Genomic DNA, 27,854 nt, shown 5'->3' with positions numbered 1-27,854 from the left:
CCCAAGGTGAGATCTAAACCCTGCAGGACACCAGCCCTCGAGGCCTGGAGTTGCCCATCCCTGCACTATCACCACCATGTTTAATTGCTGGTAGGATTTTCTTTTTATAAAATGTTGTGTTTGATTTACTGCAGATGTAACGGGACACAAACCTTCCAAAAAGTTCAAATTTTGTCTCATCAGTCCACAGAACATTTTCCCAAAAGTCTTTGGGCCTTTGGGCTCACCAAGATGTTTTTGGTACATTTGCGACATGGTTTTCTGCTCTTTTTGGTCAGCTGTGTTTTTCTCCTCTGAACTCTCCCATGAGTGCCAGTTTTGCCCATGAACAATGACTTTAACTGAGACAGGTGACGCCTGTAGTTCTTTAGATGTTGTTCTGAGTGTTTTTGTGACCTCTTGGATTTTGATGTGATCTTGGAGTAATTTTAGTAGTCTGGCCATTCCTTAAAGGCTCACCACTCTTCCAAGTTTTATTCATTTTAGACGGATCCTACATTGAAGTGAAGTAGGCTATACTTCACTTTTCAGACAAGTTTTTACTTAATTGATTTCTCATTTCAGCTTACTGGCAGGGTGTGAGTAGTTAAACTGAAGTCAGTTTTCCAAAACAATGTGGTTAATCACAATTATTTCATGATTTAACGTTTTTACATAGGACATTGGGACAGCTGTTTTCCATTAAAAAATGAAATCATTGTTTAAAAACTAATTGCATTTACTCTACTTATCTTTGTCTAATATCAAAATGATACTGATGATCTTGATGATCTGAAAAATGTGATAAATATGCAAAAGGAAAAAGAAAATCAGGAAATATTGTTTCAGGGCACTGTAAATGTAGCAGGAATTTTAAATAATACAGCGAAAATAAAGAAGATAAGTGTTTGTATTTTTACCATATTACTGCAAATTAAGACAAAACGTTATTCCAATATCAAATTAGGTCAAATTTACCTAACATTTTTTTTTATTCCAGACATTCCAATAACAGTATTCAGAACAAACTGAAATGATTTCACATTTATTTGTTTGTTTGTCTTATATCACTCATCCAACTTGTCTATTGTATTTTACATAGATTATTTGAAAATATCTTTTCCTCTATTTTACTTCTAATTGTGCGGAATGTCTGGTGACAAGTACAGATACTTTTTCAATCACAGTCTGAACTCAGCCCCACTTTGCTTAGGACCTATCTGTTCATTCGCGGAGTGATAACTGGGGAACCCTGGGTGCCACGGCAGCCTGCTCACAGCCGCGGAGGGAGACGGCATCCGAAGAAGAAGCCTGCCGCTCGGCTCTTCTTTCCCCCGGCATCAGTTGAGCCTCGCAGGGACACGGCTGGTGAAGTATCACCAGCGGCTGCGTTTAATTTAACATTTTACTCAACAGAACACATCTTTTTGATGTTCATCTGAACGGGATGAAGATTTGATTAAGTGTTTTATGAGCCGTCGCTTTGTCAGGGTAACCTTAGTCCCGTTCCTCATAAGAAATAATATTTTAGGGTATTATGATAGCTACTTAATTGATTTTTTTTGTCGTTTGAGCAATAGCTAACGTAATCAGCCGAAGGGGCATTTTTTCTTCTGTCCTCTTCCCTGTCTCCTCGCCTTATAGAGCCAGTTTTTCTGGTTGAATCGAGCCTAAAAAAGCAACTCGTCTGAGGAGAGCCGACTGAAAGCGCCAAAATGGGGGTAAGAGACGAATTTCTTGCGTCTTTCTTAGCTAACATGCTATAAATTATATATATGTCGGCTAAAGTGTGAGTTAGTAATGTTAACGGTCTGTGGCCATCGACGTAAGGGTTAACTGTACATGGAGGCACATGCATGATGTTACAATGACATTGAACGTGCTGGGATATGTATGACTTGCCTAATCAAGTGGTTAGAGTTATTTTGGCTGTGCTACGTTAATTTTTCAGTCTCCCAAATGGATGCGATCGCCCATTATGTGCCTGTCACTGACGCCATTTACCACACCAAATCAGCGCACTTGTAATTAACGGGTAATGGAGGTGATTCCTGTTGCCTGCACACCAGGTCTTCTTTTTCCTTCGGATCATGCGCCAGATTTGTGAGTCAGTCCGCCGCATCCAGACTCCAGCCGGTGCGACGGAGCCGGTGCAGGGTGGAAACCCGCCACAGTAACGTTGGCCATTTAGTGTTTGAGTTCAAGTAGCATATGTGCAGCTCCCAACCATACGACAAGCCCCTTAGTGTTGCTGCTTGACCTGCGAAATCTGATTCATTTTCCCCAGTGGGTGAAAAGTGCTGTCACGCCTTCATGTTTAATCATTCAGCAGACAAAAGGGGCGTTTAGCTCACTGACCCTGCACTGCAAACGCACTGAGATTAATCCCGATTTTTAAAGATGTCATAGGAGCTTTCTCCCAGAATGGTGCTGTAATGCTTTCAGTAATCTAACGATGACCCCAAGCAGGCCCAGTGTAGAAATAAGTATCTTCTCTCTCTGGTTTTAGCAAGAATTGGTGATGAAGTGACAGAAAAATGTGCTGCTTCATGCGCCGGTTCCAAAAAACGGGATTACACGGACCGCACATCTGGCGTTGGACCTGCTGCAGACGATTGAGGAAATTCACAAATCCAAAATGCACAATTATTCAGACAGCGTAACGACACGGATACGCCCGGTCCGAAATGAAATCTTTTGTGAATAATACGCGTGTGAAACGCGGAATTACGCGTGGGATACGTGTAACCTTTTGCCGGTAAACCCGCAGTCCGGACTGCGGAATATCATCTCATCCCTCCAAGTCTGATTGCGGTAACTCTCAGCGCAAATGTGCGTCTCCTCAGTTATTATTAAAAGAAAAAGAGCGATCACGATGTCCTGAATTCATTTGATAATTTGAAAGTCATAATGTTAAACGTCCAGATGCACAGAGAGGGTGGTGTCTGGGACTCTGAACCATAAAGGCTACGACCCCCCCCCCCTAAAATTTCCCCACCGCCATTTGCTGCGTTTTCATTCAAACATTACATAATGCGACGATGCGTCGTGCTGCTGTCATTGAGGATACGGGCTCGGTGGATGTGGAGGCATCTTAGGTCTGGGTACCAAATGGGCACGGAGGCAAATGCGTCAAAATGGTTCCTCAGCAGTGGTCGACCCCCACCCCCAATTTTTCACATCCCACACACAAAAATATCAACTGCTTAGAACTCAAAGGAAAATGGGCTTAAATCTACCTGTTTTACCCCATTAGACTCATAAAACGTCAGTGATCTGTCAGTTCATAATACATCCTGTTCCAGCAACAACATTTTGATGTCACAGCTTCAGTCATATATTATTACTTTGATTATAACGGGTTAATTACTATAATGACTCAGTGTCCATATTCATTAATGTAGTATTACAGCCTGTATTTTTATTACAGTTTTTTTAATCTTCCAAAGTTACTTTCACTAAATACTGAGTTTCTCCTGCATACAAAAAATGATGCTCTAATCAAAGCCACCATATTCAAATCAAATCAAATCACTTTTATTGTCACTTTTATTGTAATAAAAGCAGCTTGTAAGTGCTTATAATTAAAGAATAAAACATTTTGCTTTATCAAATGGCCCGAGATGACAGGAAAAAACACTGACTTCTGTTCAGTAAGGAAACACAGAGTCTGTGCTTAAGTAATGATTTGTATTTCTTTGCATAGTCATGTACCCAAGGCTCATTTTACAACAGGAAAAACCCTATTTTGCATCTTAGTGGGTTTTTTTTTTTAATATATACATAAATATATTGAGTTGATAAAATCTGGTTAACATGTATGTTAGAAAACTGTAGCTGCTCTTCTTTAGTGCCTTTCCCTCCCTGTGCAATGTAGTCGCTTTCTCTTCTGTTCTACATCCCAGTTTGGATGGGATGAGAGTGGAGGCTGAGTTGTGGAAATACAAATGGTTGTAATGCTTTCCACTAGATTGCCGAAGGGGGAAACCATACACATCTTTGACCACTGCGTGAAAGAGAGGAGGAGGAGGAAGAGGAGCTGAGGAGGAGGGTGTGTCAGTGCATGTGGGGGGAGTGGAAATTCCCATTTTCAAGCTGTGGTTTGCCTGAAGACTGGACAGATAGATAAAGCGGATTTGAGTGAAATGCACTGTGGTGGGGGTGGGGAACACCAGAGGGAGGCTCAGTTGACAAGGCAACTACAGGGTCATTTGATCCAGGCCAATCAATCGATAGAGATGGATGCTGCAGAAGGCAGCAATTGGATTGGTGGTGTGAAAGGATGGAGGTCAGCAGCCACAGGCTTCGCACGGAGGTCCTTGTAATTGGTAGAGTGACCAAGATACTGTGACTGACACTAGCTGATGGAGGTAGAGAGAGAGGGTGAGAAAGAGACGGCTGTGTGGTGAGTCACCTTGAGAAGGGTGAACACTGAAAAAGATGGAGGAGGCAGAAATGTAAAAAGAGCTGGTGGGATGCTGCTCCTGTGCAGCGATGACACAGAGGAGGGAACAATGATGGAGCCCCAGCAGAAAAAATGGAGAAATAAATGCTGAGATTCAGAAAGAGAAGAAAAATGTACAAGGCTGAAAGCATCTGCTCATATCCCATAATGCACTTGGTGCGGAAGCTTCAGGAGAAGAGCCAATCACAGTGGAGAATGGTGTGGCTGTGTGAGTGTAAGCATGTGTGAGGCAGGCAGCTCTCATGAATAAACACGCTCTCACTGACGATGTGTAATTCATACAGATGAAGCTCTCGACACTGTCAGACCTCTTCACTGTAGTGGCTGCACTGAAGCTAACTGAGTGAGCTCATATTCTCGTACACCAGTTAATGTTAGTGTACAGTCATTCGTCATTAAGTCATTAAGTGTTGTCTCGCTCTATAACCTATAAAAATATGTCAAACTGTTGTTTTAGTCATTGCTATCAGTCTCGTGTCTTAAACATTCATTAACATGATGACAGTCAGTCCTGAGCTCATCGTGCTAAAGTGAATTACTCAATTCAAGTCACTTATTCAGACTAAAGTGTTATTATTATTATTATTAAGGTTTTGGCCAGACTTTTCGCATGGTCTGATTGTAGAAGCCAATTTGTAATGTGTCATAGATGATGATGTAAGATGGGTGGTGACACAGTGATGCAGTGTTTAGCATTCTCCCCTCACAACAAGAAGGTTCTGGGTAAGATTAAGATACTGAATTTTAAATACGTTCTCACTATTAAATTTGCGACCAAGCTAAACCAAAATAAAGCAGCTTGAGCCATTCTGATGTCCAGAGGTGTATTGGACTTTACTGTAGAACCACAAAAAAACAAAAACATCTATGGGTTTAATGGCTGCAGAGTATAGTTTTAGCTATAAACCATATACTGAGCCAAGGCTTTAAGTTGTGGGGTTAAAGGCCCGATATTAGTCACAGGTAACTTCATAATTGGGGGTTAAAAAGTGGGCTGGAATGATCTGGAACATCATTCCAGGACCTCCAGTTAATGAATGATCATGAATGACCTCCAGTTAATGAATGATTCAATCTTATAAGCATCTTAGTGCATATTACTATCAAATTAGTTTCATTTTCATGTGCTTGCTTAGTGACAGCATGAAAATACCTGCTCACTAATGATAAACATCCTGTGGACTTTTTACATCTTCAATACATTCTGTACAGTTTTCACAAAATACTTCTGTGACCTAAAAGTACAGCTGATGTATTTCCTCAGGAAAGACTAAAACATTAATGTGCCACTCTGATAAATGGAAAAAGACGAAAAAAGGATAGGATAGGAAAATGAGAGATTATTTTCAAAGGTAAGCATAGCAATTGACATGTTATAAACTTGAAATTTAAGTCTGACATAAAATTTCAGACTAAAAATTCATTTTAAAGTCTTTAAATGAGATACTGTATCTATGCTTGATGTTTTGCTGATTATTTTTGGCTAAATCCACAAATAGTTGCACAGGTTACATAATCACAGACCTTACACAAATAAAAATCTACTGGACCTCATGAAATAAATTATTTTGTGTCGCTATACCAAACCTTGGTATCCCCGCATGCCAATTCCTACCTAAACGCCTGACAATAACTGCATAGATGATAAGTGTGATTTATTTTTTTTTTTTTTAAATTAAATATATTGTCCCAGTAGCAGACGACGAATTTTATAAAATTGTGTGTAATTCTTTTTTTTCTGTTCTTTGTAACCCTAACCCTAATAGTCGGTGCTGCCACAGTTTGTTATTATATATGTAATAGCAGTTACAACATAGTCTGTTCTCATGGTCATGTTGTGTAATTGTTCCAGTCTATCTACATTTCATTTCATTAATACTTAGTTGTAGCTTCCTGTGTCTAACTAGTTTCCATCTGTGTGTGTGAGCGTGCAAATAGCATTGATCCACACTCCAGCAAATCAGTGATCAGGGTTTTCCGATATCACAGTTTGTGCTCTCTGGTCAGTGTAACATAAACCTCCTGGAATGTGGAGTGATGTTACCTTGACATCACTAACTATCTGTATGACGTCTCTGGTCTGAGTTAGAAATTAGTCTGAAATTAAGGAGGATAATGAAGGTGAACCACTCAATGCATTCCTGCACTACCATACAGACACACTGCATGCAGAGCAGTATTGTTACATAACATACCATCACATTAAACATTACATTATTAAAACATTTTAGTTGCACCTACACCCTCCTATCAGTCACAGGAAACCTCACATTACCCACTGAAAAGTTGATGCCATCACTCTGAGCCTTTCAGCAACTGCTGTTTTCTGTCATACTCATAGATCTAATGCACTGCAGGGGGTGGCACACAGCCTAATGGTGGAGAATGCTGCAAAATGCACTTTGTGTTATTAGGAATGTATGGCCAGTGATAACCAAGTCTAAACTGTGCCTTTGACCAAATCACAATGGCTTTACTCAGTGTTCGATGTTCATCACTGTAAATACATATTCTAAGACATTATCATTACATAGCCTGCATCATGGTAATGGTTCAAACTGTCTCCTTTTGATTAAATCTTTGCTCGAATGAGCAGATAAGAGTAGTAGACAGCACAGAGACAGATGGACAGCCTGGAGGGAGGAGAATGTAAACAAAGTGGGAGGAGAGGGTGAAGGGGGGCAGTGCCCTCTTAGTCGGTGTGTGTGAGTGACAGGCAGTTCATCTGTGTTTTCCAGGTCGGTCAGTCCACTGATCTGTGTGATAATCCATTTCTTTGTGTATGTGGTTATGTTGAGCCACTGTGTCCCCATCAGAGCTACTGAACTCCAGTGAATGCAGTACACCAGCAGCAGCATCCTTCATTCAAAAATCTGAGCTGAGACTATGATGTTCTGTTCACTGGAGCATCTTCAGATTTAGCTGAAAATAGGCTAAATACTACATACTGAACATGGTTAAATACTAGACAATTTAGTGCCAGCTGGTGGGTTGTTTTTTTTTGTTTTGTTTTTTTTTTTGTTGCCAAGGTCATGTCCCAGTCTTGCTTTGCAAAGTGTGAAATTGCAGCAAAATCTTTAATTTCTTTACATTTACAGTCAGATGTCTCATTCCAAAAACTGTACATGTGAACATTTAATGGTTTCGTATTTCATATAATGTGTAATGCACATGGTAAGACATCATTGAAGATGGCTCAGGCTGTTCATCCGTTTTAAAAATGGATGTATCATTGAATTTGAACTTTTATTGGTTACAATTTCAGTCTGTAGTCTAGCCCGCTTGGAATTAAATTGGGCTATATGTGGCCTTTTAACTAAAGTGGGTTTGATATCCCCAGTATAGAGGCTGCTTTATGAGTGTTTGTGGGCCATTTTGCAAACCATAAATCATTACCAATCATTATAGTTGATGTATTTCCAAAATAGAATCAGTAGCTAGGCTTGGGTAACAGCAGCATAATTTGCTTGCTCCCTGCTTTTTTTTTGTTCAGCCTCTATAAAAACAGGTTAAATGATGCCAATAAGACATGATTTTGATGAGATAAAACATGTCTTATTGACACCAAATGTTGATTATAAGCTTGGCTTTAGTTATATAAGCTCAAGTCTGTAGGACGATATCAGCTGACAGACTTAAAATGCAAAGCTTTTCAGTAAAATGTTATAGTTTAGCACAGCGGTCCCCAACCCCCGGGCCTCGGACCGGTACCGGTCCGTGAGTTGTTTGGTACCGGGCCGCGAGAGTTGAGGCTCAGGTGTGAAATGTCTAGTTTTCAGGGTTTTTATCGGTTTTCAGTGTTATTTTGTTATCGTTTTTATCGTTTACTCGGTTTTCCTGGGTCTTTTCACGTGTGTTATGAATAAATTTTCTTTTTTTCGGTACCGGTACTAGTTTTATTTTGTTGTATTTATCCGCGACAGCTTAAAGGCCGGTCCATGAAAATATTGTCGGGCATAAACCGGTCCGTGGCGCAAAAAAGGTTGGGGACCGCTGGTTTAGCATACATTCATTTGCCTCTGTTCACATCACCTGGCCTAAAGTTTCAAATTCAAATTCAAATTCAAATTTTATTTGTCACGTACACAGTCATACACAGTACGATATGTAGTGAAATGCTTGGACAACTGCTCGTGACCTAAAGAAAACAAAAAAGGAAAAGGCTATGAATAAGATAGGAAATAAATATGAAAAATTAAAAAGGGTAAATTTAACTAGGAAGGAATAAAATATAAATTAAGGTTAAAAATGAAATAACTGTACAACACAAATTAGAATGAAGGGTAAATTTAACTGGGAAGAATAAGATAAAGATAAATATATAAATTAAAGTTGAAAATAAAATAACTGTACAACAAAATACACAATACACAATATAGAACTATATAAGAATGTATGAAGAAATCTAAATATAAATAAATATATACACAATAACAGCAGCTGTACAAGTATTTTGTCTTTGCATAAACTTTGAATCTAATTGCATCATGTAAAAATTGCTTCACATCTGGCCTGAAGTTCAGTTGATAATGATTCTGATAATTACTGGCAGTAAATAAACAAAAAAATATTTGTCCTGCAAAGATGTGGCAGTGTTATATGTTAGTTGTCATAGTAACCCAGAAATAAAAGTTTAGACATTTGGTGACATTTGAAGATTTGTATATATCTCATTTGATGGTTGCCCACCAGGTTGCTGACTTTGATTTGTTGTATCAGAATCCTAGTGTTGTTGTTTTGTTTTAATTCTCCTTACATTATTTTAATTAGGATGCCTCCATAAATGCCCCTGTCTGTCTGAGATTTGAGCAAGCAGTGATTTGAGCAGATTAAGAAGTTGCTTATCCAGCGCCTTTCCTTGCTGTGGTGTCATGAGCCAGGGGCCATACACCAACAGATTGAGCAGACTACAAATGTTCAGCATGTACAATCTGTCCCCTACCTCAGCTTACAACATCTGCTGCTCAGACCTCCTCAGGTTTTACCGCCTGTAACTAGACAGAGACTAGGAAGTGTGTATTTTAGCAGAGAAAGATAAAATCATCAATATGAAGTAGAATTGAACTAGATCAGTTTGACAGGTGGTGCTGAGAGAAATCGACTGTTGTTTGGTGCATATTCTACTTATTGCTTATAATAGGACTTGTACCAGCTCTAAATTACCCTAATGTGACGCAGTGAGTTCATGTGTGGTCTTCTGTGGTTTTCTTCCTTTTTCACAGTATTTTCACAGTTGGATGTCAGGGTTTCTTTTGTAGGGTTTCCAGTTGTTATAGTTTATATGCTTATGTCCTCGGTACCCAAATGTCACAGTAAAGCACCAGCACCAGGCGTTTTTTTTCTATTCGTGTTGCTTACTGTGGCACTGCTGTCTCTCTCCAATTTCATCCATCCCAACACTTTGACTTATGAAATGTGAAGTAAATCAGGTTTTCCTGTTTAAAATTGTGAGTATATAGAAAATACTTTCTCAAAAGGTTGACACCTTTTTTGGAAATTTAAGAACCTATCCTGGCTCTAGTTTGGTTCAGGAATACCTTTAAATGTCACATTGACTGGTAATTAGGTGTTCTTTGTTGTCTTTTGACACTGTTCAATAAGTCTATTGTTGTTTTGCATTTTGTGAATCTTTTGAAAATCTTTAAAAAGTCATCAAGTATGTCTCCTCCAGCTGAGTAAATGTTAGGAAAAACATGACTGGGAATGAATATGCACAGGCCAACGTTAGAGCAGCAAGTGCAGTGCTCACCTGCAGGATTTCTGAATCCTACTTGTACTGAAGGAGAACAAACTGACTTAACTCTGAGACAGAAAGTGTGGATGCATTACTGATTGCCTGATTTCTGTCCGACTGTGTAGTACAGATGGTTTTTTATATGAGAGCAGTGTCTATTCACAGAAATCTTTTTATCAGTGTACACTGTGAAGTTTTCTGACGTACTTTTCATCTTATGTGATCGTGAATAACCATCATCACAGTAATCTGACCCACAGTTGAAAGCTGGTGAAAACCCTTCATTTGGTTAAATTTATATTGAGGCACAAAGCACAAACATTTTTTAAAAGTTTAGTGATGTGTGTGTCATACTTATTCATATTAGAAACGTTGCAAAATCTCTGTGTAGAAGTTTCTCAGAGTTAAACAGTCAGGCTACAGTATTTAAACGTTTTAAAAGACATGAGTCTGCCATTTAATTTTAGCAGTGCTACTTTTCTGATAGACAGCACAATCATGGCAGTGGTGCTTTTGTAAACCTGAATCTCGTGCAGTCCTTAGACTGTTATTATACTGAAAAACTCAACTTTTTACCACACAGTAAAGAAAAGCATAATCAAGATAAAGAATCAGACTTACATTGGCAAGTTTTTGCCTAACACTATTGATATTTAATTAACAATTTGGCATTTTTAATGTACAGTAAAGATAGAAAAAAGGAAGTTAGAAAAATGCAGGATAGCAGTATCATTTTCCTTCATTGTTTCAGTCAGTGGTAATTCTCACATTTAAACATATTCACTGCATTTTTGCCAGAGACTTGATAAGAAAGACGTGCCACGCAAAGATTTCTGCGAAGAAATCTATAAAATTTACACGATTCTCCAACAGCAAAGATTGTTTGAGAGGTATAACTTCTGCTTTCTAAAATCTTATATTTGGTGCCAAACTTTATGAGCCATTTAATGATATATATTTTAGCTGATGACTCTATATGTGCAAGTTTTTAAATCAGTGTTTTCTTTTCTTCAGACGTTTCAGTGTTGTAACAAAGCGAATGAGTAAGGATGAATGAGAGAGTAGTATTGGGAAGATAGTAAAGAGAGAGAGAGTGATGAAAAGGGATTATTGTTGTTCACTGGGTTAATCTGTTAGTGTAGTAAACAGCCGTAATCTGATGGCCTGCTGGATCAGTGTCCAGGGAACACTTCACCTCCTGACAGATGGCAAAAAAATAGATACTCTCATACACACAGACAAATAGAAATCTATGTGCACACACAGAAACCACAAACTTGTAGCTAAGCAGAAAATAAACACGTGCACTGATTAAATCACTACTGCACACATATATACATTTTAAAATGGCCAGTTTTAATATTACTTCCTGTTTTTTTTTTTTAAAGTAATTCATTGCCTGTCACGCAATAAAAAGGTCAGCAGTGATGTATTGTCTCTATAGAGTGGCTAAACAGTTGTTTATTTGCCAGTATCATGATGTGCAGTCACTAACACATTTGAATTATAAACACACAAGTTAATATGTGAGGTAGTCAATAAGTTTTATTGTTTTAAAAGTCATTCATTCCAAATGAACGTAAAGAGAGAATAGAACCAAACGTCCAGCCATAACTTTTTGTCTGTTGCACCACATTGAACAGGAGTACTACTAGGCTGGATAAGAGCTATTTGCAAGTTATATTGTAGCACCTATCCTAATACACCACTTTGTTGTGTAAAGTAGCATTTAGACAGGGTTTTCTCCACAGTAAAAGATGCTGATGCAATTTTGACATGGAACTATTTGGCATATGCACAAACTCTAAGACTGCACATAGGCAGATGTGCAAAGCAAAATGTCATTGGCTGTCAACAAGCCATCACCCTATCAGCTTTCATTGCAGTTAGGAAAAAACAGATGGTAAACAGTATGAAGCAACCATCAAATCAGTGTGAAACCTCTCGGCCCAGACTAATCCACATGAGAGCTTTCCCAAAATAAGTCACTTCTCTCATCTTATCATGCAAGGTTAAACAGAATCTGATTGCCAGTGTGTGGCTGTTCACAGAGTACATTGTCACATTTGGATGGTAGCAAACATCTGTGTAGTGTTGCACACAAAATAGTCACACGTTTTTCAGGGTCAAAACCCTTTCAGGAAATGTGGACTGACTTTATACCCAAACTATATTTTAAATTTAGATTTAAACTTCATAGATCTGATTAGACTGTTCAATGTTCACAATCAGGGAAAGAGATTTCCTTTCCATGTTTTTATAAATGCATCACTTTATTGACCCAGCTTCATGAACCAAATCAATATGTCATAAATTGCCTCAGTGTACCTCTCACATTTGTTCCTAATGATACTAAGCATTAGGTTGTATCAATGTCACCCTAATAACACATAAAAGTTAAGTGATTAACTTTTGATTAACCTCTGCCAGTGAAAGAAGCAGCACAGCAGCAGACCTGAATAAGTCACTTATAATTTTGTCTCTGAGAAATAAGTTTGCATGTATAAAGTATATGTAAAGACTGCCTTGACTATTACAGCAGAGGATCAAGCAAGAAAATAAAAATGAAAAAAAGCACCTGTCTTTTCATACAGCAAACTTTATCTAATTATGTTTAAAAACAGTGGGAAATATTTTTTTTTTTTTGCTATTTGGTCTCTTTACTTTTACAGTAAAGCATTTATATAACACTGTGCCTGAAATGTAAATCACGTGGCGTGGCTTTGTAAATCATAACTTGTAAATCATGAACGTGTCATGCAAATCAAGTGTTGTAAATCTAGTGTCACAGCTTCTACTGTAAGCTTAGCCTCGGTTTACCAGTGAGACATGCACTGATGTTCTCTGGTGATGCGTTTCATTTGGCAAGTAACCACAGCATAAATAGTGACTGGCTAGGAATGTACCACTGGCAAAAATAGTCAACTCTGGTATCTTTGTATTGCAGATTATTTTATTTCTTTTTCAATATGGACAAATTTACATGTAGGACTGTGTGCAAAAGACAAAGGAGTAATTAGATCTAACAAGAAAATCCATAGATTTCTGACAAATAAGATGGATGAGAGTGTTTATAATAGAACGACATAATTTAGAAAATGAATGCACAATGGAAAAAAATTGTGAGACCTTGCTGGTGCATTCATCTAAATAAATGTAGCATACACACATTATGTGCAATAATTTGCACATTAGGAAACGGCTTCAGATTTTGTTGTTTCTGTCTTATGACATATTAATTTCCCTTGATCCTCCTCTCAGCCACAACAACAGTTTAAACAGCAGAAGCCTAAATAGAGACTTGTGTAAACAGCAGCTTAAGAGGAGCTCTTGATTCAAGCCTGTTCTCTAATGATGCCAGATTTAATCAGGAAGTCTTGACACACCAGGGGATTATAGCCAAGTTTAGATCTCAACCTTAATGTTTTGTCTGGGGCTTAATATGGAAGAGGTAGAGACGGAATCACACAAGCCACAAAGTTTATTAACACATTTATGGTCCAGCCAAACAGTTCTCTGTAGTCATTGTTGTGTTATTTTGTGATTACAGGTAAAAACTATAGATTATAACAGCTACAACTCTGGCAGTCAAATCTTTTTCTTTCTCCCTTGATGGCTCAATAAAGCAGTGTTGTTATTTGGATTTTTTTTGTTGTGAAGTTGTTTGTTGTATTTAAAGATTCCTGTGCTGCATTGATAAATTAAACAATGATGTACATGTTTTCTTTCTGCGTTACAGTATGGACGGTCGGACAGCTACCGCGTGGCTACCACGCAGGACAAGGATGAGAAGGAGTCGCCCAAGAAGAAGGGAGGCAAGGATCTCGATGACCTGAAGAAGGAAGTTCCCATAGTATGTACCCTTTTTAAAACCACTTCATCTTAGCCCACTGCTTTTGCCTGCAGGTTTTGGCCAGGTGCTGATGTATAAAATGGAACTCTTACTGAGGTTTGAGAAATGAAAATGCAGAAAGACACATACAAAGTATGAGTAGGCTTCTTCATAGACAGAGTAAACAAAAACCTTGAAATCCCAGCTGAGTACTGAGAAGTTTGTTAAGCTTCCTGGCCTGTGTCCAGCATTCAAAGAGCTGTGATCCAACTGTAATCTAATCTCCCTGGTTAAAAAGGAGATGGCAGAGATGAGGTGTTCCGTAGCAGCTGGTGCATAGTAATGTTACAGTGTGGTTTGACATAACATGCCAGAGCAATTTAATCCTCCTGTGGAAGGATATTCTTTTGTGTGAGGTAGGAAGCCAAACCCACAGGAAATCCCAGTGATACAAAACTGCATCAGATGTTCAGATAATAAAATCATAAATAAATGTTATCAGTCTCTATTCTTATTTACAATTATTTGAAACATTTGTAAAATACTGAAAACATTGATGAAATTTTATGCTGGCAACCAGAAATCTCCAATATTTAAAACTCAGTGACTGCTTCGTGTAAGTGGTGATTTGCATTTATTTGCTTCTTGAAGTTAATTTGTAGTGTTATCAAAATAAATAAATACATTGTGACTGAGGTTTTGATTGATTTCATGATAAATCTTTATTCTTTGTAGACTGAACACAAAATGTCTGTTGAGGAGGTTTGCCGGAAGTACAACACCGATATCGTTCAAGTAAGTACTTTATTTCAAATCAAAATTACACTTTTGCACTTTTTGATATTTCTGTCTGGCGTACAAGTTGGTGTATGTTGCACCGCTTATGAAGACTTTTTAAAGTGCAAATGGATGTTATACATAAATAGGCCATACCTACTGTACTACCTTTATTTCCTTTCCTGTTTTTTCACCTCTATTCTATTTTTCTTCCACTCACATCGCATCATTCCATCGTTTTCTGTCCATTGCTTTTATAATTTCTAGGGTTTGACCAATGCCAGGGCTGCAGAGTATCTGGCCAGGGATGGCCCCAACGCTTTGACTCCACCCCCTACCACCCCAGAATGGGTCAAGTTCTGTCGTCAGCTGTTTGGTGGCTTCTCCATCTTGCTGTGGATTGGTGCCATCCTCTGCTTCCTGGCCTATGCCATCCAGGCTGCCACAGAGGATGAACCTGCTGGGGATAATGTAAGTGGTTTCCCAGGATGGGTGGATAGATGATAGAATAGATTATTAATCCTCATTCATTTTAAGTAGGCAGGGTTTGTTGCTTAAAATACAAACATCAGCACCTATGAGAAGTTATACACAAAATAAGGATGAACACATTGTTTGTAGTGTGTGTGTGCTCTGTCCTGTAGCATATCACTTTACAAAGCAATTTGCTGACTCACTACTCTTTAGGGATGAGGTTGCATCTCATCCCTATGATAAAATATGTGTCAGCTGTTTGTAGAAACCATGTCAGCTGACCCATCTCTGGAGTGACAGACGCCGTCTTGTCTGTATCCACTCTGGACTCGCCACAGGGAGCATATGACTCCTGGCATTGGTAATTGCAGGGTAAGAGTAGGGCATTTACAGGTCAGCACTGTTTCATGCCAGGTCAGAGCACTGAGTAGAGCAAAGGACTGAGGCTAAATGACTCTGACACACACAGCATTAAAGGACAACATGCTTTGTTCAGAGCACAGGGAGGTCTCGGGGTGAAACATCACCAGTTTTGAGTCATGAGTTACGAGTGGCCAAGAGTGTGTCAACAAACTGTATTTTCACACACTGTCAGATGCTGAACGCAAGATATGAAAGACAAGATTCAGATTTAGAGCTTAAGATGGTAAAACATATGACAGCAAACCAACATAGTCATAAAACCACTAATAAAGTACACTGCAAACAGATGGACAGCGTTCAGTTCATTGAGTCCAAATCAAACCACGTGCTGCTGTCAGCTCCAGGATACGAGACTTAAATGAAAGATGATTTATGTTATTTCTAGATTTCAGACTTTACAGAAGCCTTGAGTTCCTGAAAAAGCTTTGGTCTTTATCTCTTACATGCCTCTGAAGTCCAGCATTTATTGACACGAAGTTAGCGTCTGACTTTGTATCTCTGCTAGTCTGTCTTTTTTTTCCCTTCCTTTCCTCTCATGTAATCAAGTTTTAGATAAGAGTTGAGTCTTTTGGTTATTTTCTTTATAAATATGACAGTCTGACACCTTTTTTCCCCTTTCTGTCTTTCTCTACAGTTGTATCTGGGTATCGTGCTGTCAGCTGTTGTCATCATCACCGGCTGCTTCTCTTACTTCCAGGAAGCTAAGAGCTCCAAGATCATGGAATCATTTAAGAACATGGTCCCTCAGGTACCAGAGACTTCCTAGTCATCGTCAGGATCATGCCGGGATGTTTTTGTGGTGATTGTTGTGCCAGAAGGGGATTTCACAAAATGTATTGCTTGATTAAATCCAGTTTTCCAAATGAATTTGCTTGAAGGAGGTTTGAAATAAATTATGCTGCAGTTTGTGGAGTGACTAAACATTTAGAATTCAAAGACCAAAGGGTGCTGAAAATTAATGAGTGTATCGCTTGTCGAGTTCTGTGGTTACGTATTATATGAAGTGATCCTCCAAATAGCATGTTTCCGTCTTTCTTTGTCACTCTGCGATCCAGCAAGCCTTGGTGATCCGCGAGGGAGAAAAGATGCAGATCAACGCTGAGCAGGTGGTTGCAGGAGATCTGGTGGAGGTGAAAGGAGGAGACCGGATCCCTGCCGACCTCCGCATCATCTCCTCACATGGCTGCAAGGTGAGCTACAGGCACAGACAGATTCATGATGACAGACATTCAGAGATAGTAGAAATCAAGGATCTAGAGACAGATCCACAGGGCAAGCGATTCACAACAGTGTGGATAAAGGAGACCTCAGAAAATCAATGGCATTCGGCAACTTCAAGCAATAGCAAGAAAAATAATCACTGAAAAGCATAAGTGGGTCCCAAGTGAAACTTTTCTCAAAATCAAGGAAACCAATTAGAGTACCACCATTAACAGTGCAATACACTGTTTATTGACATGGTGGTAAGTGCATTAGAGGGTTACCTAGGCAACTGGACTCTGGAATGTCCAGTAAGAGCAAACCATCAGCAACATAAACATTTGTGGCAAGTGAAACGCTTCCTGTATGGATTCTGCTGGAAAATCTGTCTGTATCTCTCTCTCTGGATTTGTATGTAGCCCTCAACAAGTTTCTCTCTTGTCTTTCTCTTTTTCTTTGACTTTGTTTTGTTTTGTTTTTTTGTCAATCCTGCTCTGTCCAGGTGGACAACTCATCCCTGACTGGTGAATCAGAGCCCCAGACCAGGTCACCTGACTGTACCCATGACAACCCCCTGGAAACCCGAAACATTGCCTTCTTCTCTACCAACTGTGTTGAGGGTAAGTTTATCACCATTATCATCATCACCATTTTCCAACAGTCAAATACACCTTTATTCTAATATGATAATGTACATCAGAATCAGAATACTTTATTAATCCCGAAGGAAATTAGGGTTACAGCAGGCAGCACGCTAATGGCGCATGCGCACTTACAAAGGAACCTTCTGACCAACTTTACACAAACATCACATTGGGGAGACATGTCAGAAAGGTAGGCTGATAGGAAAAAAACAACGAAAATACATAACATGAGGTAAGAGGAGGAGAAAAAAAATTCCACTCAGACTGAGCTCCTAGTGGGAGAACAGTTTGATAACAGAAACATACATAATATTGTACCTGTTGTTGGTTTTGGCGGGGGTTGTGTTGTGTTATTTTAACAAGATATGACCCAGGATTTCATTGCATTTCTTCATTTTCCCACGGTGACAGTGAGTTAGATATGGAATGAGTGACTTCTCTGGTCATCAAAAGTAGATCTAGAAATGTGATCCTATTTAACCTTGTACCAGTTCCTTTCTAGTGGATCCTGTTGTAGCCATTGTATTATCAGCATTGCAGCAAAACGCATTATGAATCTCACAGTGTATTAATTGGGAAAATAGTAAGATGTGGTGCCCTCTGGTGGACACATTACATTCTTCACTACGTCTCCAATCATCATCACTCTGTCCGCTTGTTCATCTATATTATCACACTCTATTTATTTATTTTTTCGTTCTCTATTTTTTCCCCTGCAGCCAGTGTTGAAGTGCATATATTTTAAAACCGTTCCCTCTGTTTTTCCAGGAACTGCACGTGGTATTGTTGTGTGTACTGGTGATCGCACAGTGATGGGACGCATTGCCACCCTCACCTCAGGTCTGGAGACTGGGAAGGTAAATATATTATATATAATAACTGCTCACATCCATTACAGCAAGAAACTAAAACCGTGTAACTATACACTCATTCACTAAAACTCTTGTAATATTATTTAAAGCCTATATATTGTCTTAGTTGTGTCTCCTTATCAGAAATTAAATCTCTTTGCAGTCAATTAAACATCTTCTTTTTTTATCCTCAGACACCCATTGCCAAGGAGATTGAGCACTTCATCCACATCATCACAGGCGTGGCTGTTTTCCTTGGCGTGACCTTCTTCATCCTCTCAATCATCCTGGGTTACTCCTGGCTGGAGGCTGTAATCTTCCTCATTGGTATCATTGTGGCTAATGTGCCCGAGGGACTGCTGGCCACAGTCACTGTGAGTTGGCAGAGAGATGTGAAAGTAGTGGATGGTGCAATATGGAGTGTCTGTGTGTGTCCAAGATCCTTAGGTGTGGTTCAGGTTTTTGTTTTTTGTTTTTTTGTTTTTTTAAATTTGTCAATAAGGCTGAAATGTTAGGATTGGTAGTATGTGTGTCTGACATTGATTTGTCCAGACTTGGGTCAAACTGTAGCTTCACATAATATAAAATACAAAGAAATTAGATGAATCTTTGAAAACTTTTTGTATCATGAAACCTGTTTTTTCAAAAATTTTATTCCAACACTCACTGGTATTAAAAATAGTAACATTTCTCATTTTTAGTGTGTTAGTAAGTCACTCTAATATCGATTTTCTCACAGAGAGAAGGTAACAGACTAAAGGTGGTGTCACCAATCACACTCCTTGGGCTGTTAGCGGTTTAACCCACATCTGAATGTGTGTTATTTACATTAGTTTCTGTTTTATTTTGTGTTGTTTCTGTGGTTTTTGGCTGGTGTTGTGTTGTGTGTGGTCTGATCATGTCTGTTTGCTTGTGTGCTCTCTGTGTGGTTTGATATTGTGATTGTTATATTTCGTGCTTTAACATTCTCAGTTTGTTTCTGTGGTGAAATGTTGTGTCGCCTCTGTGTATTTGTCCTTTCATCTCCCACTTCCTCTCTCTTTCTATTAAAGGCAGTCCCATATGCGTTTGTGTGTCTCTCTCTCCATCTTCCTTTTCGTGTGTCTCTCTCTTTTCCAGGCCAGTGGCGGTGCTGTCTGCAATGACAAGGACTAGCTAATGTAATGACATTAGGCAAATGTTTCTCAGCACCATGAACTGAATTTAGGCCTCCTGTGCTTGGCCTTGGCTAGTTTGACCCACTGGTCTTGCCATACTTGGCATGGTACCATAATGCACTGCTGCTCTGCTTCACAGCATCGCTCTTTCATGCTTCATGTTCTCTCTGCACTGCTTGTTGGGCTGTGTTTTTATATCCTGAAAGGACTTTTCTGTTCTTACTGCATTGTTATGTATAGAGTGCTATGTTGGTGAGCAGAATGAACGTTTCCAGGCATCTGGGTGGTTGTAAGTTCCTAGTTGGGGTTATGTGTTTCAGGTTGTTGGCAGAAATTAGTTAAGTGTCTGGAGATGCTCATCTGTTCTTTTAGTTTACAACATAGATACTAATTGTATTTTTCTCTCTCTTTCTCATTGATTTTATCCATTTGTTTGTGACGATCATCAACAACTCTTTCCCACTTGTTTTCTTTCTTTCTCTCCCTCTCTCTTTGCCTTTGATGCCTTTCCTCTGCCACTCCCATTTCCTCCTTGTTTTTGTCTCCTGCTTCATCACTCTCCTCCAGGTGTGTCTGACACTGACTGCCAAGCGAATGGCTCGCAAGAACTGTCTGGTAAAGAACTTGGAGGCTGTGGAAACTCTGGGCTCCACCTCCACCATCTGCTCTGATAAGACAGGCACCCTGACCCAGAACAGGATGACCGTGGCCCACATGTGGTTTGACAATCAGATTCATGAAGCTGACACGACTGAGGATCAGTCTGGTGAGATTTTGTTCTCTTTTTATTTAGTAAGCATTAAATGTGTGCCTCCATGCAGTATATATTAAGTAAAGTGCAAATAAACAGGATTGTGAAATGTGTGGATTTTAAAGGGCGCAAACAAAAAAGCTTCCCTTAAATATAGCAAACCAGTCACCGTGTGCAGATACACTGCCTCCAGTGCTCCTGCCATGCTTGTACTATCGTTTTGTAAGCTGATTGAGCACCATCTGCAGTTCATACTGAATCTTAGAAACTCTTAAAATGGTGAACCTGAACTTGGACATGTCTGAACATTTTAATCACACCTTGTATTCAGTAGTTTTTAATCTGTTTTTGTGCTTTGAAAAAGTGCAACAAACAGATTAGCTGTTTCATTGCTAAAAGCAAAATGTGAGACTGGAACTACATTCTGTTCTAAGTAATGTCTATTTACATGCCACATAATGCATGGAAACAAAGCACTGAAGTAAAGCTAAAGATAAAATGGCAAGATTTAACCGTAACCCTTCGCTGTATCAGCAGCTGGATGCTTGGATGAGGTTCAATGACTTCTTTTTTGCTTCTTGTAGGCTCCTCCTTCGACAAGAGCTCAACAACATGGGTGTCTCTGGCTCGCATTGCTGCCCTGTGCAACCGCGCTGTGTTCAAAGCAGGTCAGGAATCTTTGCCCATTCTGAAACGAGACGTAGCCGGTGACGCCTCAGAGTCAGCTCTACTGAAGTGTATCGAACTGTCCTGTGGCGCCGTCAAGGCCATGAGGGACAAGAATAAGAAAGTTGCAGAGATCCCGTTCAACTCCACTAACAAGTACCAGGTGAGTACCAAGTACTTGTTTGTGCAGAAAGAAAATATAATAAGCAATTACACAAATTCCCAGTTCATTTTAACATGAGCTGAATCAGGCAATTTGTAGTAAACCGGCTTAAACATGCAAAGAACTGCATACCAAATATTTATTCATACTAATAGTTCAATCCATTCCCATCAGCTCTCAATTCATGAAACTGAGGAGGAAAATGACAAGCATTACCTGCTGGTGATGAAGGGAGCCCCAGAGAGGATCCTTGACCGCTGCTCCACCATCATGGTGCAGGGCAAGGAGCAGCCGATGGACGATGAGATGAAGGAGGCTTTCCAGAATGCCTATCTGGAATTGGGAGGGCTGGGAGAGAGAGTGCTGGGTAAGGATGATCGGAAAACTAATTATTTCAAATGCCATGGAAAACAATTAGTGAAATACAATTTTGACTTTTCTTGCTCTCTGTGCTCAAACTGTACTAAATAAAATAAATTAATTGTGTGAGAATTTAACATCCCTCTTCCTTCAGGGTTCTGCCACCTGTTTCTGCCTGAGGACAAGTACCCAAAAGGTTTTGCCTTCGACACCGATGACGTCAACTTCCAAACTGACAACCTTTGCTTCGTTGGCCTCATGTCCATGATTGACCCTCCCCGCGCTGCCGTGCCTGATGCTGTGGGCAAATGCCGCTCAGCTGGCATCAAGGTGGACACCTTTCTGTTCTGACAGTCTGTTATTTGTCTCTCATTCTCTAAAAATATGTGTCTTCTGTTTATGATCTTCTAATCTTATTTCTTCTTTTCTTCCTTTAGGTTATTATGGTGACTGGTGACCACCCAATCACAGCCAAGGCCATTGCTAAGGGTGTGGGTATCATCTCTGAGGGAAACGAGACAGTGGAAGACATTGCTGCACGCCTCAACATTCCTGTCAGCCAAGTGAACCCCAGGTAACATTTACTCCTGTGGCTGCATCATCACTGCTAAAGCTGTTTTGAGCCATAATACATGATACTGAAGAAAAGAAAAAAATATACATATATATATGTATTTATAATTATATTTCTTTCTTTTTGGAATGCAGGGATGCAAAGGCCTGTGTCATCCATGGTACGGATCTAAAAGACCTCACACAGGACCAGATGGATGACATTTTGAGGAATCACACAGAGATTGTCTTTGCCAGAACCTCCCCACAGCAGAAGCTCATCATTGTTGAAGGTTGCCAGAGACAGGTACGGTTACTGCACCGCCACTGATTTACAGGTGAACAGAGATAAACAAAAGTGTAATTAGTTTTTATCTCTGGGGCTGTAAAGTGAGTTTATGTGGCCTCTTCCTCTGTCAGGGTGCTATCGTGGCTGTGACCGGTGATGGCGTGAATGACTCTCCTGCCCTGAAGAAGGCTGACATTGGTGTTGCCATGGGAATCTCTGGCTCAGACGTATCCAAACAAGCTGCAGATATGATCCTGTTAGATGACAACTTTGCCTCCATCGTCACTGGAGTGGAAGAAGGTGAGGGACAAACAAAAGGTGGAAAGGTGGAGTGTGGCGAGGAATCAGGGCTACAAATGACAAAACAGACATAAAAGGTGTAGGAAAAGGTTCAGCTGAGTTTTAAAAAAGTATCCTATTTGTTCGCGGTTGTCATGTTTGCAACAGGAACTCAGCAAAAGTGACGCCACAACTGCTAGCACACGCAGTCATCATTTCTGCCTGTTGTGCACCTCTCAATATTTGATGCTCACAGCAGGACTAGTGGACTGAGATTCATATTGGAGACACAAGTGTACAAACAGTTTTGTCTTTACTGCAATTTCAGTTTTATATCAACACAGGAGAGAGGCCGATGTTGCAACAGCTTTAAAAGTGAGAGATTTTGGAGAAAACTTTGCTTCCTGTTTCAACATCTTCTAGTCACTTTTTATTTCTCATTGTCACCACCGGCCCTGCACGAGAAAACTGCAGCTCCTCAAGGACCAGTGTAATGGTTAAAGGACTGTAGTGATTTTCATGAAAAGAAGTTCAACAACTACTTAGATGGGCAAAGCACAGTTCACTCAAGCTTTGTTCGAGCATGTGGCATTTTGTTTGTTGTATTTATACACCACCTTTGTCTTTCCAGGACGTCTGATCTTTGACAACCTGAAGAAATCTATTGCGTACACTCTGACCAGCAACATCCCAGAAATCACCCCCTTCCTCTTTTTCATCTTGGTCAACATCCCCCTGCCTCTGGGTACCATCACAATCCTCTGCATCGACCTGGGAACTGACATGGTGAGAAAAAATCTCAGGACAAAGACTCAAAGACGAGACGTGCTGTTCAGGCTATAAAATAAGAAAGCACTGTGTGAAATAACCTTTCTGAACAGATTGTCTCAGTGCATTCATCACTCAAAACATTTTAACGTACACACAGTAAACCAGTAAAACCATGCTGGACACTTGAAGCTGTTAACTGCATGCGCTCATGTCAGATGCATACCTGATTAATGCCTTTTATTTATTATAGCAGCCACGAGAACAGCTATTCAGTGTGGTCCCTTATGATCAGCATCGCTGTGAAGAGTAAAATATTAAACATGGAACAGAGGTGGAATTCAAGGTCATTTTAAATGGGACCTTTAGAGAACACTAGGTGGCAGTGTTGAACCACTATTTATAAGAAGCAGCTCTCACATTTTCCACCCTCTCAAAGAACAGAATGTATTAATACCAAACCCTAGATACAGAAAGACCAAATTTTCATAAACGTTATAAAAACACACATCAAGAATATATAAGTAAAGTTACCAAGGAGTATCTCAAATAAGACAGAAGTGTCTCTTTTTCCTTTCCCCTCTTCCAGGTACCAGCCATCTCTCTTGCTTATGAAGCAGCAGAGAGCGACATCATGAAGCGACAGCCCAGGAACCCACTGAGGGACAAACTGGTCAATGAGAGACTCATCAGTATTGCCTATGGACAGATTGGTAGGTACATTTATTCTTTACAGTTTGTGGCATTTAGTGTAAACAGTGTTCAGGCAGCTACATGGAAATGGTTTGCACTCTACAGCAGGTAAGTGTCTTAGAAACTGTCAACATAAAGGTATTAACAGTCTGATGAGGATGAGTCCACTGCACTCAACAGGCAACAAATCAAAATATCCTTTAGTAAATATCTATTAGTGCTCATTTAATTTAAATATCACTGTTCTTTTCCATCTGTCTAAAACGAGAGATGGAAAATCAGTCTTTACTGACCATGTCGAGTCTACAGGATTTTACTGTGTCAAATAAAATGTATCATTTGATTAAGGGACTCTCTGTTTGTCTCTGTAGGTATGATCCAGGCTCTTGGGGGCTTCTTTGCCTATTTTGTCATCATGGCTGAAAATGGTTTCCTGCCATCTCTGCTTGTCGGCATTCGACTCAACTGGGACGATCGCTCCAACAATGACCTGGAGGACAGCTATGGACAGCAATGGGTATGAGTGAAATGTTATAATGTCAGTGTCTCTTGTTTCAGATATGTTCACTTATGTAGTGGAGCCACTGAGTGACTTGAATTTGTGACATTCAAACAAACCTTTTGTTTTTGTGCCATAATCTTTGAATGATTAATGTAAGTCTTAATTTAATACTGATGTAATAAAAGCTATTTATAAACAAATCTATTGTAGAAAGCAGACAGGAGATATTCTCTTTCTCATTTCCTGTGCAGACCTATGAACAACGTAAGATTGTGGAGTTTACTTGCCACACAGCCTTCTTTGTCAGTATTGTGGTGGTGCAGTGGGCAGATGTGATCATCTGCAAGACCAGGCGTAACTCTGTGTTCCAGCAGGGCATGAGGTAAGTACAGGTTATTGAAGAGAGCGTACGATAAAAACAATTCCTTTTAAAAATGGTGGGCAAAAATAATCTAATTGATCTCAGGCTTTAAAAACCTAAGCAATTCTGATAAACCACATTAGATATTAATAGTGAACTTTTTGATTGTGTGTTGAATTTTGTAAGGTATGCAATTCTACCTTCTTCTTACAGTCAGTTTGTATGAATGAAATGACAAAACACAGTGACGACAGACATCTATTGCAAAGGCAGCCATGCTGAACCAATTTTAGGTTTATTTTAAAGGGAAACATGTAGGAAAACTGTAGCTCAGTAGACACCATTACAATATACAGTCTACAAAGTAAATATATCTAGGCATAGTACTTATTTTTGATGGATCAGTTCTGCATTGCTGTATTAGTACTTGGAGAACACAACAATCTGAGTACTTTCAGAAGTATACAGGTCTCGTATCTAAAGAAAAGGCATCAGTTTCTTGTTTGATTGCTTTTTGGTTGTTGTTTTGGAAAAACAGAAAATTGATACTGAACATGAGAGAATGGATGAATGGATCACGACCATGATTCATCAATAAGATTTGATTTGGTTTTTGTACTTATTTTCCCCATAGCATCCACTAGGTGTCACTAGATAACCACATTTACCCATGTGCGCTGTCACATATGTTGCTCTTTTTCTTCCGTCCATCTTGTTTGGTCTTAAGCTGTGTGTCCTCTGCCCATGATGCTGTGTTCTGCAGGCAGCATTTGTAGGTCAGGCACACAAACTAATATAATGTTACTATAACTGTCGGCCTGCAGGGAGTTGCCCTTGAAGCTTTTTTTTTTTATTCAGAAGTAGGTTGATGCCAGCAAAAAAACGGCTGCCAACTGTTCAGAAAACAGACAGTGTAGTGATCTGTTTTCTGAAGAGCATCACTGACGAATGTCCGAGATTTTTGAGTAACGGGATACTTCTTTGCTTGGTGACTCTTCATCTACTTGTGTGTTTTTTGGCTCTTCGCATCTGTTTTTGCATTTTTTTTTTATCCATACATGTGAGTGTTGTAATAGCCTCTCTTGTTTTGCATTTGTTTTCTTTCAGGAATAAGATTTTGATCTTTGGCCTGTTTGAGGAAACGGCTCTGGCTGCTTTCCTGTCCTACTGCCCTGGTATGGACTTGGCACTACGGATGTACCCACTCAAGTAAGTGGCATTTAATTAATAAAGAGAATCATCAAACAGCAGAACAAAACATCATCATAGTAACTATGGATGTTCAGTCCATAAAATGTATATTTTCAGGTAAGGAATTGCGAAAACAGTTTCTTTGTCCTGAATCTCAGCGGACTTAAATTTACCACTGTCTCTTTTGTCCCGTCCTGCCATGACACCCTATTCATTCAAATATTCTCACTCTGTCCTTTGTTCCCACTCGTTCCCTCACAGGCCCAGTTGGTGGTTCTGTGCGTTCCCATACAGTTTCCTCATCTTTGTTTACGATGAGATCCGAAAACTCATCCTGCGCCGAAACCCCGGAGGTGAGCTCGCACACAACCATATATATTTACTTGTTTAGGGGTAGGGTGGTGTCAGTGAACTGGAAAGTGGTGATATATTTTATAGGAGAAACAGAGGAGGCATAGTGTGGGTTGTGAACAGTAATATAACTTGATAAACTAGAGGTGTATCTATAAAATATTTTCCTTCAGTCCATTGACGGTTAACATTTCTCTCTTTCTTGTGCTTCTTTCCCTCTTTGTCTCCATGCAGGCTGGGTGGAAAAAGAGACATACTATTAAATTATCAAAGCATCATTTACTTCTTGTCCCATTTTTCCCTGAATTCATCCCTTCTTCTCTATCTCCCTCTGACTTTCTCTTTCCTCCTTCCTTGCCTCCATCCATCTCTCCTCTCGGCATACTCGAAATGTACAAGAAAAAAATGTTTACTCCTCATCTTTGTTCCTCCATCTTCATTTCCTAAAGAAACAAAAAATCAAAATGCCAAGACGACAAGAGGACCAATGACAGAGGAGGAGAGGATGGGGAAGAGGGTGCATTTGTAAATCTTCTCTGTCCTTTCGGTCCCTCTGTCCCCCTTTTTTGTATCCAAAGCCTACACGGCAGTAGTCTGCCAGTAACACTGTTTGTGCCGATGCTTACTACACTGTTAGCTACAGCAACTCTTCGTACATGTACTCAAATTACATCGCTGTGTGGAACCAAATAAAGAAAACATCTTGAGAATAAAGCAGAAAATCTGACTGCTCCACTGCAATCTCTCGGGCCAAGCAGCACAACAAAACGGCAGCTCCGGTCTAGACTACGACCTGGCAATTTGAGCGGGTGGGTGGCATCATTTTTGTTTAGTTTTTTATTTTTATTTGTATTTATTTATTTATTTATTTTCCCTGCCAGAGAAAAGCTGCCCAGATCCAGCTCAGTAATCACTGCCATTTCCTGCCATTCGCCTACCGCGACTTTCCTTGCCTTTTTTTCTCTCTCTATTTCTATTTACTCACTGCCAGTCTTTCACTGCCGTTCTCTCTTTCTCCTCCTCGCCTCCTTTCCTATCAATAAAGAATCGGTGTCACCATAAAACCAACCCACTGTCTCACTCACGCCCACAGCAGGGTGGAAAAAAGTTCACTTCCTCCGACTCCCCTGTCCATCCTCCCTTCCCAGTGTTGTTTTCTGTTTGTGTTATTGTTGTTTTCTAATAGACAGCTGGGTGTGTGGTTTTTTTTTTTTTTGTTTTTGTTTTTTTTAAACAAAACAAAGTTGTTCGTAAAAGTTTTACGTGTTTTTGTTTTTTTTAAAGTTCGGAGTGAGTCTGAGAGCTGCTTGTTTTCATTCAGACATGACAAAGCACACTTTCTCTCCCTCTTCCTGTTCATCTCATCTTCATCTTTTCCTTTAACACGTGTGC

General features: G+C 39.7%; 1 protein-coding gene across 3 annotated transcripts; it reads left to right on the top strand.

Annotated features, from left to right (window-relative positions):
• Nucleotides 1-27,684, top strand: atp1a3a (ATPase Na+/K+ transporting subunit alpha 3a). 3 transcript variants are annotated; one of them, XM_082521312.1, is made up of 25 exons: nt 1-90; nt 1,193-1,470; nt 1,624-1,700; nt 13,918-14,031; nt 14,746-14,805; nt 15,055-15,258; nt 16,319-16,432; nt 16,740-16,874; nt 17,387-17,504; nt 18,297-18,385; nt 18,574-18,753; nt 20,104-20,302; nt 20,872-21,116; nt 21,291-21,483; nt 21,631-21,806; nt 21,914-22,050; nt 22,185-22,335; nt 22,449-22,617; nt 23,228-23,382; nt 23,954-24,077; nt 24,429-24,574; nt 24,811-24,941; nt 26,028-26,129; nt 26,373-26,464; nt 26,697-27,684. In XM_082521312.1, exons 3-25 carry the CDS (start codon nt 1,695-1,697, stop codon nt 26,723-26,725), a joined length of 3,069 nt encoding a protein of 1,022 aa, XP_082377438.1. In that variant the 5' UTR covers nt 1-90; nt 1,193-1,470; nt 1,624-1,694; the 3' UTR covers nt 26,726-27,684. The 3 variants fall into 3 exon arrangements, with proteins under 3 accessions (XP_082377438.1, XP_082377437.1, XP_082377439.1); XM_082521311.1 differs by having other exon boundaries at nt 1,193-1,700; XM_082521313.1 differs by lacking the exons at nt 1,193-1,470; nt 1,624-1,700 and having other exon boundaries at nt 13-90.
• The last annotated feature ends 170 nt before the right edge of the window (nt 27,685-27,854 follow it).

This window comes from Aulonocara stuartgranti, assembly GCF_965226115.1.
Source record: "Aulonocara stuartgranti genome assembly, chromosome: 22".
Taxonomy (NCBI): Eukaryota; Metazoa; Chordata; class Actinopteri; order Cichliformes; family Cichlidae; genus Aulonocara; species Aulonocara stuartgranti.
The sequence above is the reverse complement of the archived record's forward strand: the minus strand, read 5'-3'. Positions and strand labels throughout refer to the sequence as shown.

Coding starts and splice junctions, on each gene's coding strand:
- atp1a3a (XM_082521312.1), top strand. Junction 14,032..14,745: donor TGAAGAAGGAAGTTCCCATA/GTATGTACCCTT, acceptor TATTCTTTGTAG/ACTGAACACAAAATGTCTGT. Junction 14,806..15,054: donor ACAACACCGATATCGTTCAA/GTAAGTACTTTA, acceptor TATAATTTCTAG/GGTTTGACCAATGCCAGGGC.